This window comes from Anopheles stephensi, chromosome 3, assembly GCF_013141755.1.
Source record: "Anopheles stephensi strain Indian chromosome 3, UCI_ANSTEP_V1.0, whole genome shotgun sequence".
Taxonomy (NCBI): domain Eukaryota; kingdom Metazoa; phylum Arthropoda; class Insecta; order Diptera; family Culicidae; genus Anopheles; species Anopheles stephensi.
The window spans coordinates 58,607,858-58,623,774 of NC_050203.1; the positions used below are offsets into that span (position 1 = coordinate 58,607,858).

At 42.7% G+C, this 15,917-nt stretch overlaps 2 protein-coding genes across 4 annotated transcripts in view; one reads left to right on the plus strand and one right to left on the minus strand.

Annotated features, from left to right (window-relative positions):
• LOC118509000 (calcium/calmodulin-dependent 3',5'-cyclic nucleotide phosphodiesterase 1-like) overlaps positions 1-15,917 on the minus strand; it is a 161,739-nt gene that overhangs the window by 10,214 nt on the left and 135,608 nt on the right. For both annotated transcript variants that reach the window (XM_036049013.1, XM_036049012.1), the window contains exon 7: positions 925-1,174. In XM_036049013.1, coding sequence (XP_035904906.1) covers positions 925-1,174 — 250 coding nt within the window. The remainder of the gene's footprint in view (positions 1-924; positions 1,175-15,917) is intronic.
• LOC118509001 (maltase 2-like) overlaps positions 8,733-15,917 on the plus strand; it is a 60,697-nt gene continuing 53,512 nt past the window's right edge. For both annotated transcript variants that reach the window (XM_036049014.1, XM_036049015.1), the window contains exon 1: positions 8,733-8,854. The gene's annotated coding sequence lies outside the window, so the exon portion shown is untranslated. The remainder of the gene's footprint in view (positions 8,855-15,917) is intronic.

The window sequence follows — 15,917 nt, forward strand, 5'->3', positions numbered from 1 at the left end:
TAGACTCGCCAGGCTCTGGTGGGCTGGTCATATCTTCAGAATGACACCGGACGACCCAGTCCTTAAAGTCCTTTTAGGCCGTCCACTCGGACAGTGGAGGCCTGGTAGGCCATCCAAACTGAGATAGAGTGATGGTGTTGGCAGACGATGGCGCTTGAACTTAAGCGGTATCGAGGATTGCTGTAGTAGGCCAAGACCGAGAAGAACTGTATGTGTAGAAGGACAAGGGAGGAGTCGCGATAGTGACGAGCTTGATGACCTTTCTATTGTGTAGTGAATTAGCCACGCCGGGTTCCAGAAAACCCACCATGTACTCTGTTGAAGACTTAAGCGCAAGACCAAGACGTCGAAGCTGTTGTAGTGCCTGACAAGTAACTATTTCGCCCCACAAGTTCATGCAAGGACAGTAAAAAAATGTACCACATTTAAAAGAAAAGCAATTGTTTGCTTCTACCCTCCACAGTTAGCGGACCAGGATTTTGTCCAGGAAGTGCATTTAAATGTTAACATTTATCACCACTGATAAATGGTTGCCGGTGCTAAGATGGCTGCACTCTTTACGAGTTTACGGTGCGAGTCCCCACCCGTGCGAAGACAAGCACGGAAAAATATCGTTTTCAATTTCCGAGATGAGAAAGGATACAAATGGTGCCGATGCGATCCAGGAGAAAGACCCGAACAATAAACACAACTGGAAAACTATTTCCATCAAACCGAACCGAAGTAAATTTTACACGGAAAGAAAAGGTACAGCAAACGGTTGTGGCATATCGATATCGGGTGGCAATCGAACGGGCGAGAAACTCGTCCGGTAATATGAGCGGTATAATTGATTTTGTTCTCGCTATTATAAAAGGGTTTTTGCTCCGTTGTGATGTTGTGCACGGGTAAAATATAGATTGCAGTTACTGCCCCTAACCTTACCTTTAGCACGCGTACAACTTCGGGCGGAAATTGCATCAGCGCGGTACTGGAAACGCGCCGATAGATCCGATCGACGAAGATGCCGGCCCGGATGGCGTGCGCCACCGACCGGAACTTGGGCTTCTCGTCCGACTTCTTGCGCGTGGTTGCCAGCTGGCGGGTGAAGGTCGATGCCAACCATTCGCGCACCTCGGGCGGCACGGCGTCCGGCTGCACCTCGGATAGTTCGTCATCTTCGTCCGCCAGGCGCCTGTAGTTGTGTTCGGGTTTGCACGGATGTGCGTGTGTGTGTGTGTTTTTTATTTCACAAATGGGTTTCGTGATGAATGCAACCATTTGAGAGATAAAAAAGTGGGAAGAAAAATGAGAGGAAAAATTGTTGCGTTAGTAAAATGTACCGAGAAAATACGATAAGGAAAAACAAACAAAACAAGGAAAAGGATAAAGAAAGAAAAAACGGGGAAGAAAAATATAATGTACAATTCAGAAGATTAAGGGAATATTAAGGGACAAGAGTAGTAAAATAAGAAAGGAAACTAAAATAAGAAAAAGGTAACAAAATACAAACAAAACGAGCTATCGATTAGATAAAGCAAAACTAAAATAGTATATTCCAAGCACTGTAAGAAAACACTAAAACTGATATAAAAATAAAAGAAAAAAGTTAGTAAAGCAAGTATAAAACAACATAAACACAAAAGAATGTAAAAAAAGAGTGCTAACAAAATATAGCTTCTTTGTGAAGGACAATGAAAAGCTGTAGAAAGAAAGTAAATACACAGAAGATCGTCATTTTGTCTGTTTGTGTCCTTTTTATGGTATCTCTTAAAAGGACTCCGAATGCCGTTTCGTATGCCTGTAAAGTAATATCAATCCGCATCGATGGACTAGGTGCATAAAGCAGGTCTACAAAAGTAATATTTGCTATGGACGAGTTCTCTTCGTTATGCTGCTACTGCCCTGGCCCTGGCCTCAGTAGGGATGCCCTTAATGTTGTCATCTCCGTTAAAGAGTCTTTGTTTAGTAAAGAAAAGTGCAACAGCAACGATAACGAATGGCTGAGAAGGAAGTCGTAGCAGAAAACTTTCCATCAACGAACATTTGAGGAAATGTTGGTGTGGGTGGTTGGCTGCCCAACTGTCCAGTGTCAGTTCGTTCGGGCCATTCTGAAATGGCGTGCAAAAGTGCAGTTTATTAGGAGTTTTAGAAGCGAGTCTCTGAAGCGTGTGCCTAGATGGCGGGTACCCGATGGCCACCTTCTTCCGTTGTCGTTTATGTCTGTCTGTCTGTTGTGACCCATCAGTTTTGTCATCCGTGGGCTTAGGTAGCATCCGTGGGGTGGTAGTTCGATGACCGTTGGACGCCAGGTTTTATCGCTGCTAACTTCGTTCTATTCTACTCGCGTAATGGTGTTTATTTTTCATTCAACTTTCGAACGAACCATTGTCGGAACGGGTTTATGGGTTGCAGGGTTTTTTCCCCTTAGCGGTTGGGTTAACTGTGGGTGTGTTATAAGCCAAATACATTGGACCACTGACCGGGTTTGTGGTTTGTTTTCCGTTGAGTGGATTTACTAATGGACGGATGTCGTGTGGTTGTTTTTGTGGTAAAAGACTCGAGAAGGCCCCCCCTAGAATCTTTTGTGTGCAGCACTGTGGCCTGTCATTTTTGTTGTACAGTGGGATTTCTGTATGGTCAAAACCCATTTGATGTAAACATTGTGCATTGTTCCTTAATACTTTTAACAGACAGCGAGTAGAACTTGATACAATACATTGTAACAAGTGGTTTGAGATTATGAAATTCTTATGTTTCCTCCTTTTTTGAATATCAATGCAAGGTAACAAGTATTCATCGAATTACTGTTCCGTTACCGTCCGAGAACGCCGTGCATGTTTTAGGTCCGATTGTTCACCCCTAGTGGGACTGAAAACTAGTACGAAGCCCCTGCAACCCAAAATGAATGGTAGGGTTAGCGGAGAGGGGATTTTAATCAAATAATAACAATATTTTATTCGACTTTCTTCAACCAATTTTGACCACACTGAAAGCACACTGAAAGCTCACTGTGAAGCTCTCGCAACGTGTACTGCGGATTGCATACCTTTAGGCGTAAATCCTACAGCGCCTAACAAATTTTGTCAGGGGGGGGCCTTCTCGAGTCTTTTACCGGAAATTTTTCTTACTATCAACAGATTGCACAGTGGGCTAGTCTGACCGTAATAATAAATAAATAAATAATAAGATTGCATAGTGGGTATTTGTCGGGAGCAAAGTCCAAAAAATCAAATCTTGATTCAAACAGTATCAACTCTTAATTAGAAACAATTTCTCTCTTCAAGTTTGAAAAGGTGAACATATTTTAAAAAGTAGTAAAAAATGCATAACTTTAAGTTCATCTGTGAATTTTTTTCTACTCATTGAGTTGTTTAGATATTGTTGTGATTTGAACTTTTTTGGAAGCGATTTTTTTTCGTTATTCTAACATATTTTTTGAATTCGGTGTTGACGTTTAAAAAACTTAAAAAGAGCTGTTCAAACATTTTTTTGATTTTGAATTTTTGATGATTTCTAGTCAAATGCAAGGAAAACAACAAGTTGAACTCGTGTTAATCTTCTTCTTCTTGATCTTCTTTTTCTTCTTCTTTTAAGCTTAACGACCTGCTAGGTAATCCTGGCCATTTAATGCATAACTAAATTTAATGAAGTCTAGACCTAATGTGCGGTCCGATGGTACAAAAGCGAAGGTGTTCACACGACAGGACCTAGGTTCAAATCCTATCTAGACCGGCTTACCCGGACGAATGATTGAATATTCAGCAACGGGTAAAATTAAACCACAGAAAGCCAGAAATGGCAGGCCGAAACCTTTCAAGGTTGTAGTGCCAAAGGAGAAGAAGAAGATCACATAGCTGTCTTCTATGGACAGCTCATCCTTAACATACGTTAAGGCAGCTTTATTAATTTTTTTTTTATAGAATATAAAGCCCTAGCCAATGTTTCTAACGAATTTAAGTGTAAAAAGTAAATTTTAATTTATTATTTTTAATTAAAGCTTATAGTGAGGCAGAGAGCTATTTGATTTTTTTTAAATCTGTCAGTTTGTAAAGTATAAATTTGTTATTCAAAATTTAATTACTTTTTTCCATTAGTACAAACTTTAAACAAACCATAGGTTTTTACAGATTAATTTAGTCATATAAGGCTTTGATATCATTTCACATTTATTATAAAAAGACAAAATGATTTTTATTCTGGTGTGGAGCCTTTTGTATGAAAATTTCATTCCGCTCTATGTACATGTACTGCATTTTAATTTTTAAGAATTCCTTTAATAAAACCGTCCGAGACGCGATGCTTCGTGGTTGTTCGCAACAGCTGAGCTATAATTTAATTTACTTCCTGCGTGCGCACAGATCGGGCAGATTTTCCATTTCAATCCAACCGTGTACTGTAATATGCATGAAACATGGACCTGGCAACCGGTGGCGCACGTAATAACGCATTTTGATGGATTGAATAGTTGATTGGTGAAACATAAAATTTCTGCTTTCCGTCCAGGTCGAAACAATCAAGCAGCACGACAGTACAGTACCCCGGATGGTTAGAATTTGGACAACTTTTATGTCTTTTTTATTAGGCGCGAAAGCATTTTTACGACACATTTTTATTACTATAATCGCACTAATGAGAGTACCTTCCCCAACGTTGCTGCTGTTTCGATTCAATTGAATATTAATTTAAAATGAACGAACTTAATTGGGTTGTTCAATTATTAATTCGAAAAAGGTTTGCCCACCCCCCACCGCCAAAAGCAAATGAACTATTAATCGCATCAACAACCCCCACGGGGGAAGCACACGATTGTAAGCGCTGCCCTCCCCAACCACAGTTAACTACCGGAACTTTGAGGATTTATTTTCAGCAATCAATCAATTGCTGATAGCCCTGACAAAGAAACACACAACCTCAACATTTTAATTTGCGTTTTTGTAATTTCCATCCCAGTTGTTCTTTTTTTTAATGGCACGGTAAATGAAAAAAGGCCCCATCCGGCTCGTTATATGCTAACCAGGTAGTTGAGCGATTTTCTTGTTACAACATTTAGTTACTTTTTCCAATGCTTTTTGTACGCTTAAAAAAATAGAAAAAAGCATTTTCATCAATTAATTTATAAATTTAAAAACGTCAAGGTTGAGTGAACGGTTTAATAAGCAAACCCCAAGTACACGTACAAGCTCGGCGGTGGTGAGCTGAATTGAAGCACATTACGAACGGAAATCAAATTTGTGATGTAAAATAAATGAAGTGAACAAAAAAACCCTCCCCGGAAAACAAAACAAAAGGAACGTTGAAATAAAATTCCTTCATCTGACCGCTTCCGGAGAATTGGAAATGATGTGAACAGAAATAAATCTTCCCAAAACGGTAGCTTTTCCGTTAAACCGACCCGGTTTGTTCTGGTTGAAATGAAAAGGAAAAATATTATGTTAACAGTTGCCAGGGATTCGAACATTTTGATTTGACCTACGAACTGTGGAATTAATTAAAAAAAAAAACCGGTGATGAAATGAGTTTTTCTGTACTGCTACACCGAACACACTAAGAACGAAAGTGGTCAGTACACGTGGTGGCTGGCCATTGCAACGGAAGTAACACAATTATTCTGAATGTGGAAGTGAAGTGTTTCACAGTATAATCAGCAGATCCTGGTTGCTGATGCTTCATTAACAGTGACATGCGACGGTAATGGGTATGCAGAACAAAAAGCGTGGCAGTTGCAAAACAACACAAATGCGCACACCGGAAGCTAGGAAAAGCGTTATTACGGCCCTCCTGACTACATCCTCCTGAACCAACCACGAGGTCACCTGGGATGGGCTAGAACAATGTAAAAACAAAACAAGTACATAATTTCTCTATCCCCCCATCTCCCCCCCTCGAACTCCCCCATTGTTTAACGGTCCACATCCTTCGTACTCTTTAGTCAATTACTTCCGACAACAACGACCGAACGCAGCCGGTGCAATTAACGACAACTTCCGGTTCGCGTTAATGGGTCATTAGATGGGCGACGGAAACACGGCCATGGAGACTGGATTCGCGCCGATTTTTTTTTATTGCCCCACCCTTGGCTGCTTGGGTTATATTAAAAGTACACGCACACACACCGACAGCGATTCGATAGAATCGCTTTATAATGAGCGTGATGGTGGTTGAGTAGTGACCCAACCAACCCACGATCAGTGTTACAGTGTGGGACCAAATGGGAAACGTAAAGGGATAGGGGTTTTGTAATTGCCGGAAAATGATATTTAGTTTAGCATTGTTTTAAGCGTACACGGTCTCGATGTGTTTCTGCTACAGGGGAGGGTAATTAGGATGGAGATCTGCCACGGCGAGATGGCCGATCGCGGGTTCATTATGGTGGCTATTAATTTTTAAAATTATTTTCAAACGTTCATTGGGGTATTGTTTATGTTTTGGTTCTGATTTGGTTGCAGTTTTTTGTGGGCTGTGGGTTTGCGTTTTACGTTGTTAACAATATGGCACCAGTTTTATGGATATTTCACTAAAGAGCTATTTGTGTATTTTATTCATTTTAATATTATTTTTTGCTTTAAGATATATTTTGTACTGTTGTGTATTTTATACAGTTTTTTATAGCATCAGTTATACCTTTCCGATACACGGCCTTGCATATACAAAAAAACCTTTCTAATATTTTATTTTATTTTACCCTTTAGTATAAGTATTATACAACCAAAACGTTGCATTGAATAAGCTCAAAAGCAATGCAGCTTTAATGAAATTGGAACACTGGATATAAGTGATGGGTCATACGACTCTTTTCACGGATCGACTCGTAATCGTGTTCGTACCTATGAGAATCGAGTGCAACGAGTTTGGGTCGACCCGTAGGTGCAGCAAAGTATACCCGAGTTTGATCTGTAGGTTTGGAACGACCCGTGGGTGCAATGAGTTTGGGTCGACCCATAGTAATCTCGGGACTCGGGAACTCGTCTAATTCACGGCTCGACTCGAACTCGTTGGAACTAGGAATACGACCCGAAAGATTCTGGGTCGCTTACGGATGGCTCCGATTCGGTAGGTTCTGTTTGGCCTGCCCATTTCTGCTGGATATACTAAATATCAATATCTTAAAATCTATACAATACAAATGTATGGGTGGGAATTTTTGTCGTTCATTTGAATCAAATTTAAAAAAGTATTGTAGTGCTAAAATAATATAAAAAATAATAGTCTACCATTATTTGAGATGACTTTAAATGTTTTACATACGACACAATGTTTAATAAAATTCCATAAAATTCAAACCAGTAGGACAGTAGGACCACTGCCTTTTAGATACAGAAGTTGAGATTTTGCTCACAATGAACGAAAATACAATTCACTTAACATAAAGTTGGGGCGGTTCGGTGGCCGAGGCGACAACGGCGCCGGTCTTCACATGGCATGACCGGAGTTCAAATCTCATCCAGACCATCTCCCCTTACGCAGGGCTGACTACTTTACTATGGGTAAAGTTAAGTCACAGAAAGCCAGAAATGGCAGACCGAGACAATTAGTGGTTGTAGTGCGTAAAGTTATATCTTTAAATTTACGTTATCACTAAACGACTGAGATAATAATTCTTCGGAAGCTTCATTATTAGACGGACTTTGAAGAATTGCCTTGCCAACACCAATTATCCTCACTGATTTTCTATACAGCACGTTGGTGGTCGCTGAGGGGATGCTTTTCAGATTTTTATATCTAACACTCCTTAAGTTCTTTGTAAGGCTTTGGCTATCGCAATTCTTGCATCTGTCTACACTTGGGCTTATCATTCTACTTTGGAATTCAAGTTGATATAGTATAAGTCGATTTCTATATATTCTCCCGTAGTGAGAGCCCTTGCCTCAAAAGCTTGGGTGATTGAAATTGATTGAAAAATAATGCAAAGCAATGCTCATTGCTGCAAACACAACTTAAATTCGTACTCCCTATCCAGCGTTTCATAAGGCTGTTCTACCTCACAAAACCATCGCAGTGCGTCGTTATTTGATTACTGCATCCGTTTGAAGTCGTCCCGAATTCCAATATTGTTTATCACCCGAAGCGAAATATCTCTCCCAACCATCATCATCATCATCACCGTCATGGGGAGCTAGCTCCATGGAACGTTTTAGTTAATTAAACTTTGCTTGCGGTGTAACCACGCAAAGTTGAACTGGCTTAGCCCCGAAGCGTGTACTCATGCGTGTTGTGTGCCGCTTGCACCATCTTTGCAGTTCTATACCCGCTTGCGTTTGTCCATGAAACATATCTTGCTATTATTATCGGACCACGGGTACACACTATCACCCGTGTTCATGAGGGAAAGTTTTGGCATGGAAATGGAAATCTTAAGCCACCATTTAGTTTCTGTACCTTCCTGTCGAGCTGCACACAGATTGGTTGCGCCGCAATTGCATGCTCTTGAATCGCTTACTCACAGGGGTCGGAGAACGAGGTTTTACCTTACGGAAATGTTGGAAAATGTATTCCAAATTTCCGGCACTTGATCAGGGAAGGACGAGGACTTGAAAAGTTTTATAACCAAGTTTATTTTGTTGGTGAAAACTTTCCACAACTCGCCCAGCTTAGCTTGCGGTTTTGTGTTTTGACTTTTAAAGTGTTGTACATTTTGGATTTAGGTCATACGCTTCGGTCTTGATTGTAGAGTGAAGCTGGCTCGCATGACTGTCAGTGGTAAAGTATAGTAAAACTCTCTTTTTTTTACAACTTTTTCACTTTAATCTACAGGAACTATCCAGCGCCAGGGAAAATTTGCGGCTAAGGAAGCTTAAACGATAATCACTTTTAATTAACTTCAACCCGAGCTCCGGAAGACCGGAAAAAGCTGCAAGTGGCTCTCGCTGTCAAGGTAAGTTTAGCTTTAATGGTCATGATCTCATCACTGCTAGGCTGGTGCTTTATTAGTTACCTGGTGATGGATTAAAAATGGCGGATGTTGTTCAGTGGCACTGCACTCGCACTCGCCCTCCGAATCCGGCCATGAACAAAGCCTGTTGTATCCAACCAACCGTCACGATACACGAGACCGCTTTACTGCTCTGGATGGTAAAAGCTTCCTTCCCTACACGATTTGGGAACACTCATCCCAAGAATGATCTGGTACCTTATCTTTGAGCTGGTTCAGTGATTTTCTGAGTGCTTCTCAGTAGCAAAGAACAAACTCACAATAGATTGACGAGTGAATGGGATGGGAATCTTATATCTCATACACCATCTCCACCATCAAGTGTAGTGAAATGGTTCAACTCTTCAGCATGAAAAGTTAGCACACACAAACAAACTATTCACACCAAACCTGAAACAAAAGTGTTGCCTTTGTGGGGCTATTGTGTGTACACAGTGTTTAGTCACAAAAATAGGCGTATTGAGCGTAAAGAAAAGCCGATAGTAATGAAGGAAGGAAAGTGTTGCGCTAACAACACAGATGGGGTTGCTCGCTATCATGCCTATCAAACAACAGGGATGATGTTTTGTACCGTCTTTTCACCGTTGAGTTGAATAGTGAATCGGGTGAATGTTTCTTACAATAGCAACGGAAAGCGATGGAAATTCTATTGACAGCCAGGAAATGCAAAACGTGGCCTTTTGTTCGGTTGTGATTCTTGTCCTTGTTGAGCCTCATCGTCCCATTTCCCATTTCTTAAGAATCAAAGCATAACAATTCAACGGAACACATAATCTTTTATGGGAATTGAAAATTTCATGTTGAAATGTCGGATGTTAAACTCATCAAAGTGTCATTAATTAGGTTGCCGCCGGGTGTAATTGAGAGGCTGGTCTATAGTAAAATGAGTTTGTTAAACATTTATCATCTCAACTGGATCGAGATGCGATGGGTGGGAAAAAGGTGAACCATCAATCCGATGCCACCAGTACACCGAGGGCCAGCAACCGATCAAGTGGTAATGTGAGAAAAATATACTAATCGGATTGTGCCGTAAATGGACTTGGAGTGGCATAAATCAATGCTAATTGCTAACTGAGTGGTAGCGTAGTGCGTCGATTTTGTTTGTGTGAGTGTGTCTGTGTCTCAAAAAGGAAATTTTAATTAAAATGCTTTAGCCGGTGAACAGTGTGATCCAAGAAGATGAGAAAAGCTTCAATTAAAATGGAATGAATTAAATATACCTTGACGATCAGACGGATCAGCCCAGAGACGGATTAGGGATATTAAACGAGATGAGTTATTATAATTTTCGCCCGATTTAAGGCTTTCATTTTCTGAGCTCTATGTTGAACTCAGCTCACGTCTAGATCTTGAAAACCCGAAACTAGAATGAAATATTTTCGCAGTTGCAGTAATAAAGTTGAGCTTGTGAGATATGCATATTTCGCTTCATTATGGAGCACATTTATACCCGAGCTACTCCCACCCGAATAGGTGTATCTTGTGAAGGGATTTAGAGTCTGTTCAAAATTTTCACCCCGAAAGGAGCGTATTATCACAAAGATACTCCTCTCTGCTAGCGGGCACCTATTATGCTTTTAATCAACAGGATCACTACAGCACTTGCCGTAGAAATATATGTACCGTGCTTACTTGACACCGTCATAAGTAAGGACACAAAACAGCGTTCAGCGTACTCAAAGCTCTCGCCAGGAATGCGCCGTTTCGCGCTGGATAGCTTATGAGTTATGCAAAGCATATCATTGACAGCAGGGGTGAAAAAAATCGCTGGTAATACCTTCGGATCGTAACCGTCTGTCTGTGTGGAATTTCGTGAAGATTTACTTCCCTCGCGGTGAATGTGTTCGGCACGGGATCGAGGACTGCACAAGTTCACACATCCACCGAGATCCCTTTTCCGAGCCAGCAATCCGAGAGCATCGCGCCATATCGTATCGTCTCCGGTATTTCGTTATAAATTTTAAATCATCTCCTTTTCACGAGTTTCCAGTGGATGTTTTGAAGCAGCGAGAGGGAGTGTCTGTGTGTGTGTTTGCATGCTGGGGGCCGACATCATGCTACACCGCAGCCTCTGTGGCGAGACATACATCCATCGTACGCTGGGGAGTCACGATGGTGTAGAAGAGCAGAATAAAGAAGGCAGACCCACACACACACGCGCTGGAACCATGCATGTGGCCACCGAAGCTCGGTCGGTGGAAAGTATTTCGAAATATGGCCGTTCTGGTGAAGTTTTTCAACATCTGCGCTGGATTTGGCATCTGCCCGGTATGACGAGCCTTCTTCTCCTTTGGGAGAACCTCCCCGGTTGTCTCTTTAACATCGGCTGAAAGCTTTCCCTCGAACCCGGAACCGTTGGCGAGGGTAAGCGAGCTTAAAGACGGAGCAGGACCTCAGCAAACTCACCACCGGCGGTGGAAAACCAGCGTACGATGACTTTCGACCGGATGACCGGATGTCTCGCCCAACCTTTACATCTTGTCCACCGTTTTCTTCCGGACATAATTTACAGACACGACCCCGTTCATCGTGCCCGTACCGGGTGTTGGGCACGTACTGGGTGTGTTTACATTTAAACGCTTCGTTCAATTAGATGCGAAACATATTCATCCCAGGGTACGGGGGTTCTCCTGCCGCAGTGCTCCCGGTTGACACACGGTGTACTACATGCCGTCATGTACCGTACCGAGTACGGGCGCACGTACGCCGTACGAGAGTACTCCATATGCCATTAAAATTCCATATCCTTAAGTGATTATTGCGAATAAATTCGGTGTACATTCGAAGGCGCCTGAAAGTATGCAAACCGTGTTCGCCTGCGTCCCTCCCTGCGGGTGACAGGCGAGCTGTTGGGCGTGTGTGTGTGGTTGTGTGTTGAGCTTGGTATGTTTTTGTAATGAAATTATTCCACAGCTGCACGGGCAGATTCCAGTTCGGAGAAATTGGTGGATGTACCATGTCCTGTGGCAGGAGGAATTCGTTTCCGTGTTTCTTCTTCCAGCATCTCAGCGTCACTCCACGACCCAGCGGTATGTCGCTTTTGATGTGTGTCTCTCTATGCAACCGGCTAAATTGAGCGTGTTTTTGCACGGATGATTGGATCGGATGTATTTGTGCTTACTTTTTGCTCTGTCGGTTTTTGTTTTGTTAGGAATGTTCACGCTCAATACGTGATTACACGCTGCTGCAGATGGGAATGGTGTTTGCTTTTCCGGTAACGATGTGTATTTCGCTGCGATGAAGTCATAGACGCAAGTAGTCTTTAAGCTTTTATTTGGTCGTGGGTTCAGTTTAAATAAATGCGAGGAAAATTGTAGAAGAAATGGCTTTTTATGGAGCCATTTCTAGCACTTAGCCGACTTATTGAGGAAGTTAGTCGAGTTAAAGGAATAAACTTCTTCTTCTTCTTCCTTGACACTACAACCTCGAGAGGTCTCGGCCTGCCATTTCTGGCTTTCTGTGACTTATTTTTACCCGTAGTAAAGTAGTCAGCCTTACGTACGGGGAGGCGGTCTGGATGGGATTTGAACCCCGGCCCTGCCGTGTGAAGACCGGCGCCGCTGTCGCCTCGGCCACCGGACCGCCCCAATAAAGGAAGCGGGACATCATGAAATAAATAAAGGAATAAACTTGGCTGGATTTAATCATATCGTAAGAATGTTCTGATTCTGCGTACGAGGACAAGGTCTAAACGGGGTTCGATATCCGGTCTTTACTTGTGAAGACTGCCGCTGTTATCGCCTCGTCTACTGGACCGCTCTTGTTTAGCGACGAGTAGACGAGTATGGTGGCCATCATTTTCAATATAATTTGTGTATGGCATGCAATAACCTCGAATACACTTTCAAAAATTGTTGAAGAATGCGAATTCTTCTGGATTGGTTAAATAGAATCCAGAAAGCTGGAATGACATAAAGTTTTGTCGAGGAATTTCGTGAGATTCTCCTGACAGCTTCTCTTCCGAAAAACATGAGGCTTTGATCAGTAAGCCGAGATAGTATCAACTAGGCCCACATCCTCTTGCAGTTGGGCTCAATCGAGCAGTTCTAGTTGATTAGCGTCCTTGTCAACCTGATATTGAATTCGATCCTTCAATCGAGAGCTGCACCGCCTATGGGATCTGCTTGATCCGCTTATATAACTCATCTTGGGGCGGCCCCGGTGATAAGGCGACAGTGGCACCGGTCTTCATACGGCTGGACCGCGGTTCAAATCTCATCCGGACCGTTCCCCCGTAGTGAGGACTGACTATCCAACTACGTGACATCATGAAGTCTAGTAAACCAGAAACGAAAGGCATGACCTAAGACGTCGTTGGGCCAATAAGTCATTAACAAACTCTTCGTCGCCGTTCACTAATGAATAGAAAGGCTCCGATGAACATCAAAATGGCGCATAACTACGCGTAGACATTTTTTTACTCGCTCTTATTGAACATCGTGTAAATCACTTGTATGTTGCAGGCATGGATTCCACCAAAGAAGATTCCTAGTCTCCGGTTAAGCCATTACGAGTATGCCTAGGCACGAGTATGCCTGGTAGCTATCAATCTCTTTCTGCAGCATTAACTTCTTCTTCTATGTTTTCCTCTTTTTCTTCTTTGACACTACAACCACAAAAGGTTTCGGCCTGCCAATTTCGGCCATGCTTGATCTAATATGACGCAGTTAAAGTATTTAATAAGCATCATGCATCAAAATAATTTATTCGGATTCGTTTAAATTATGTATAATTCTCATGATAGGTTCAATTAATCCTAAAACAATCCTAGACGTTTTTTCTTCTGTCAAAACTTTCGATCCACTTACGAAGTCACTGATCACTTAATCAAAATTCTTCCGCACGTACTGTGTAGTTCTACAAACGTTGGCCTTCATTTTTCTTTAGCTCCACCCTCCCAAAATAGCTGGACAACGGTTTAATTCCTGACGTTATTAATTTGTACCGGATTAGTTTGCTGTCCACATCGGGGGACATTCGGGGGCAAAACGGGCCCAAAGATTAAGTGTTGTTTAATACTTGCTAAACGGCGGCGTGTGCTCACTCGCCGCTTCTAATTAAAACCCCTAACAATACGCGAATCTCAACGAACGCGCTGAGTGCTTTCCGAGCTGAAAATTAATCATTTACAGTACCCACCGCTGTTCTGGTGACATTGTCACTAACACGCACACATAAACAGAGCAAAAAAAAAAACAAACGGCACCTCTCCGTGCCGCATTTGCTCGTCATTAGGCGTATTGGGTTTTGGATAAAGGGCGAGAATGTCCCTTTTGTTCCCGTTTTTCCGACCCAGAGCTTAATGATTCGTAGAACCGTAGGACGAATTCTCCAAAGCACCCACGAAAAAGAGGTGAAAGCTTCATCTTCCTTCCGTTGAATGGGTGTTCTATTTTGGAAAAACAAGAGGTCCCAACACTCTCCGACCCTCGGCAGCCTTTTAAGGGTTTTGGGGATTATAAGTTCGTGTCATACTTGGCCCGCACGCCCGGCCATTTTCTGGCCAATTTGGTAGTGCTCGTTCGAACGGAGGATGGCGGATGGCGTAAGGTAGTTAAGATTTTCAATTTCAGATTCAAGTGGGGACAACACAACAAAAACAAAAAAAATCCCCAACACGATGAAGAACACGATCGCTTACCGGTTAGTGAGATCGATGTTCGATTTCAAGGGTTTGGGATTTAGCGGTCGGGTCCCGTTTTGCATTTTGTGGTTAGTCTCAGTGACAGGGACCGATGGGACATTCAAGTTGAGCCTCTCTCTAAGGAAGGCTTTTTTCTGCCATGAAGTTGTGGGCCTGGCAACAGATTCTGTACGCTTCCTTGAAATGATGGAGCTGGAACTGAGACCCTGGCTTGCTGCATGTCACCCGGTTGCGATGTGTTGGAAAATCGTCAACCGGCTTTTTCGGGTCTTCACCTGCAGCACCCAGCGGTTGATCGCTTTGACAGAGATAAAAGGGCTTTGGACTGGGATGAAATTCACTTCACCTTTCTTCGTTTTGTGGTAATTCAATTCATGGGTGCTGCTGCGAGCAGTTCGTTTAGTCTGCCGGGTTCCGAAAATGCTGACTTCATGTCCGGGACTGGCAAAATTATTTGAAAATGTACACGTGGAGGGTGCCTTTGACATATAGAGCTTATATTTAGTGGAGCTTCTACTCATGCTTGGTTTAAGTGAGCTAGTTCTTATGCTTCAAAATGCCGAGTTTCCTCTGCGAGATTACAGTTGCTCATTTCGAAGCCAATCTAATTGTATTTGTGTTGTAAAGGCCGAAATTGCTTAATAATCCTAAGATACTTTAAAAAGGGATGCAAGCCCAAAATTGCATCTTTTTGCATAGAAATGATACCAAAAAAACCATGGATGAAACTCACACAGCTTGTGGTACGCTGCATTAGCACAATTTTCCTTCTGAAGCCAAAGAAATCTCACACGTTCTTGGCTGGAACGTAACCAGAGCTAAGCAAACAAACGAAAGAAACCTATTTCCTTCTAGCTCTCGCTGCGAGTGAACCCGGTCCGTCCGGACAGAAAAGCGTTCCAGTTTTACTGTCGCCTTTGGGACGTGTGCAACTGTAAGGCAGCATTGCCGGCGTTTTTTGGACAGCGAACGAATTCTTCGCGCGAAGGGAAAGCGAGATAATTTATTAGTTCAGTGGCTGTGGCCCCGTTTTGCTGCTGCCTGGTCGTAACTGTGTTTGCACGGAAAACAGCTGCTTGGAACGGTTCCAACTGATTGTGTTACTCCCGGGAGAGATGCGCAAGCAGGAGGGCGGTCGGTTTCGGGTTCGTTAAGTTTCGTTCGCCCTGCGGTCCAATGCCCTTTCGCGAAAAACGTTTTGGCGCCGCTTCTGATGCTTGGAGCAAGCAAAAAAAGCTCGAAAGCGCTGCATATAACACACGGCGCAAACAGGCATAAAGCTAGCTAGCCATTGTTTAAACGCAATCGAATGAATGTCCCACGTTGGGAAAGGCGAGTGACAGTGGTTGGCCTGCGCTG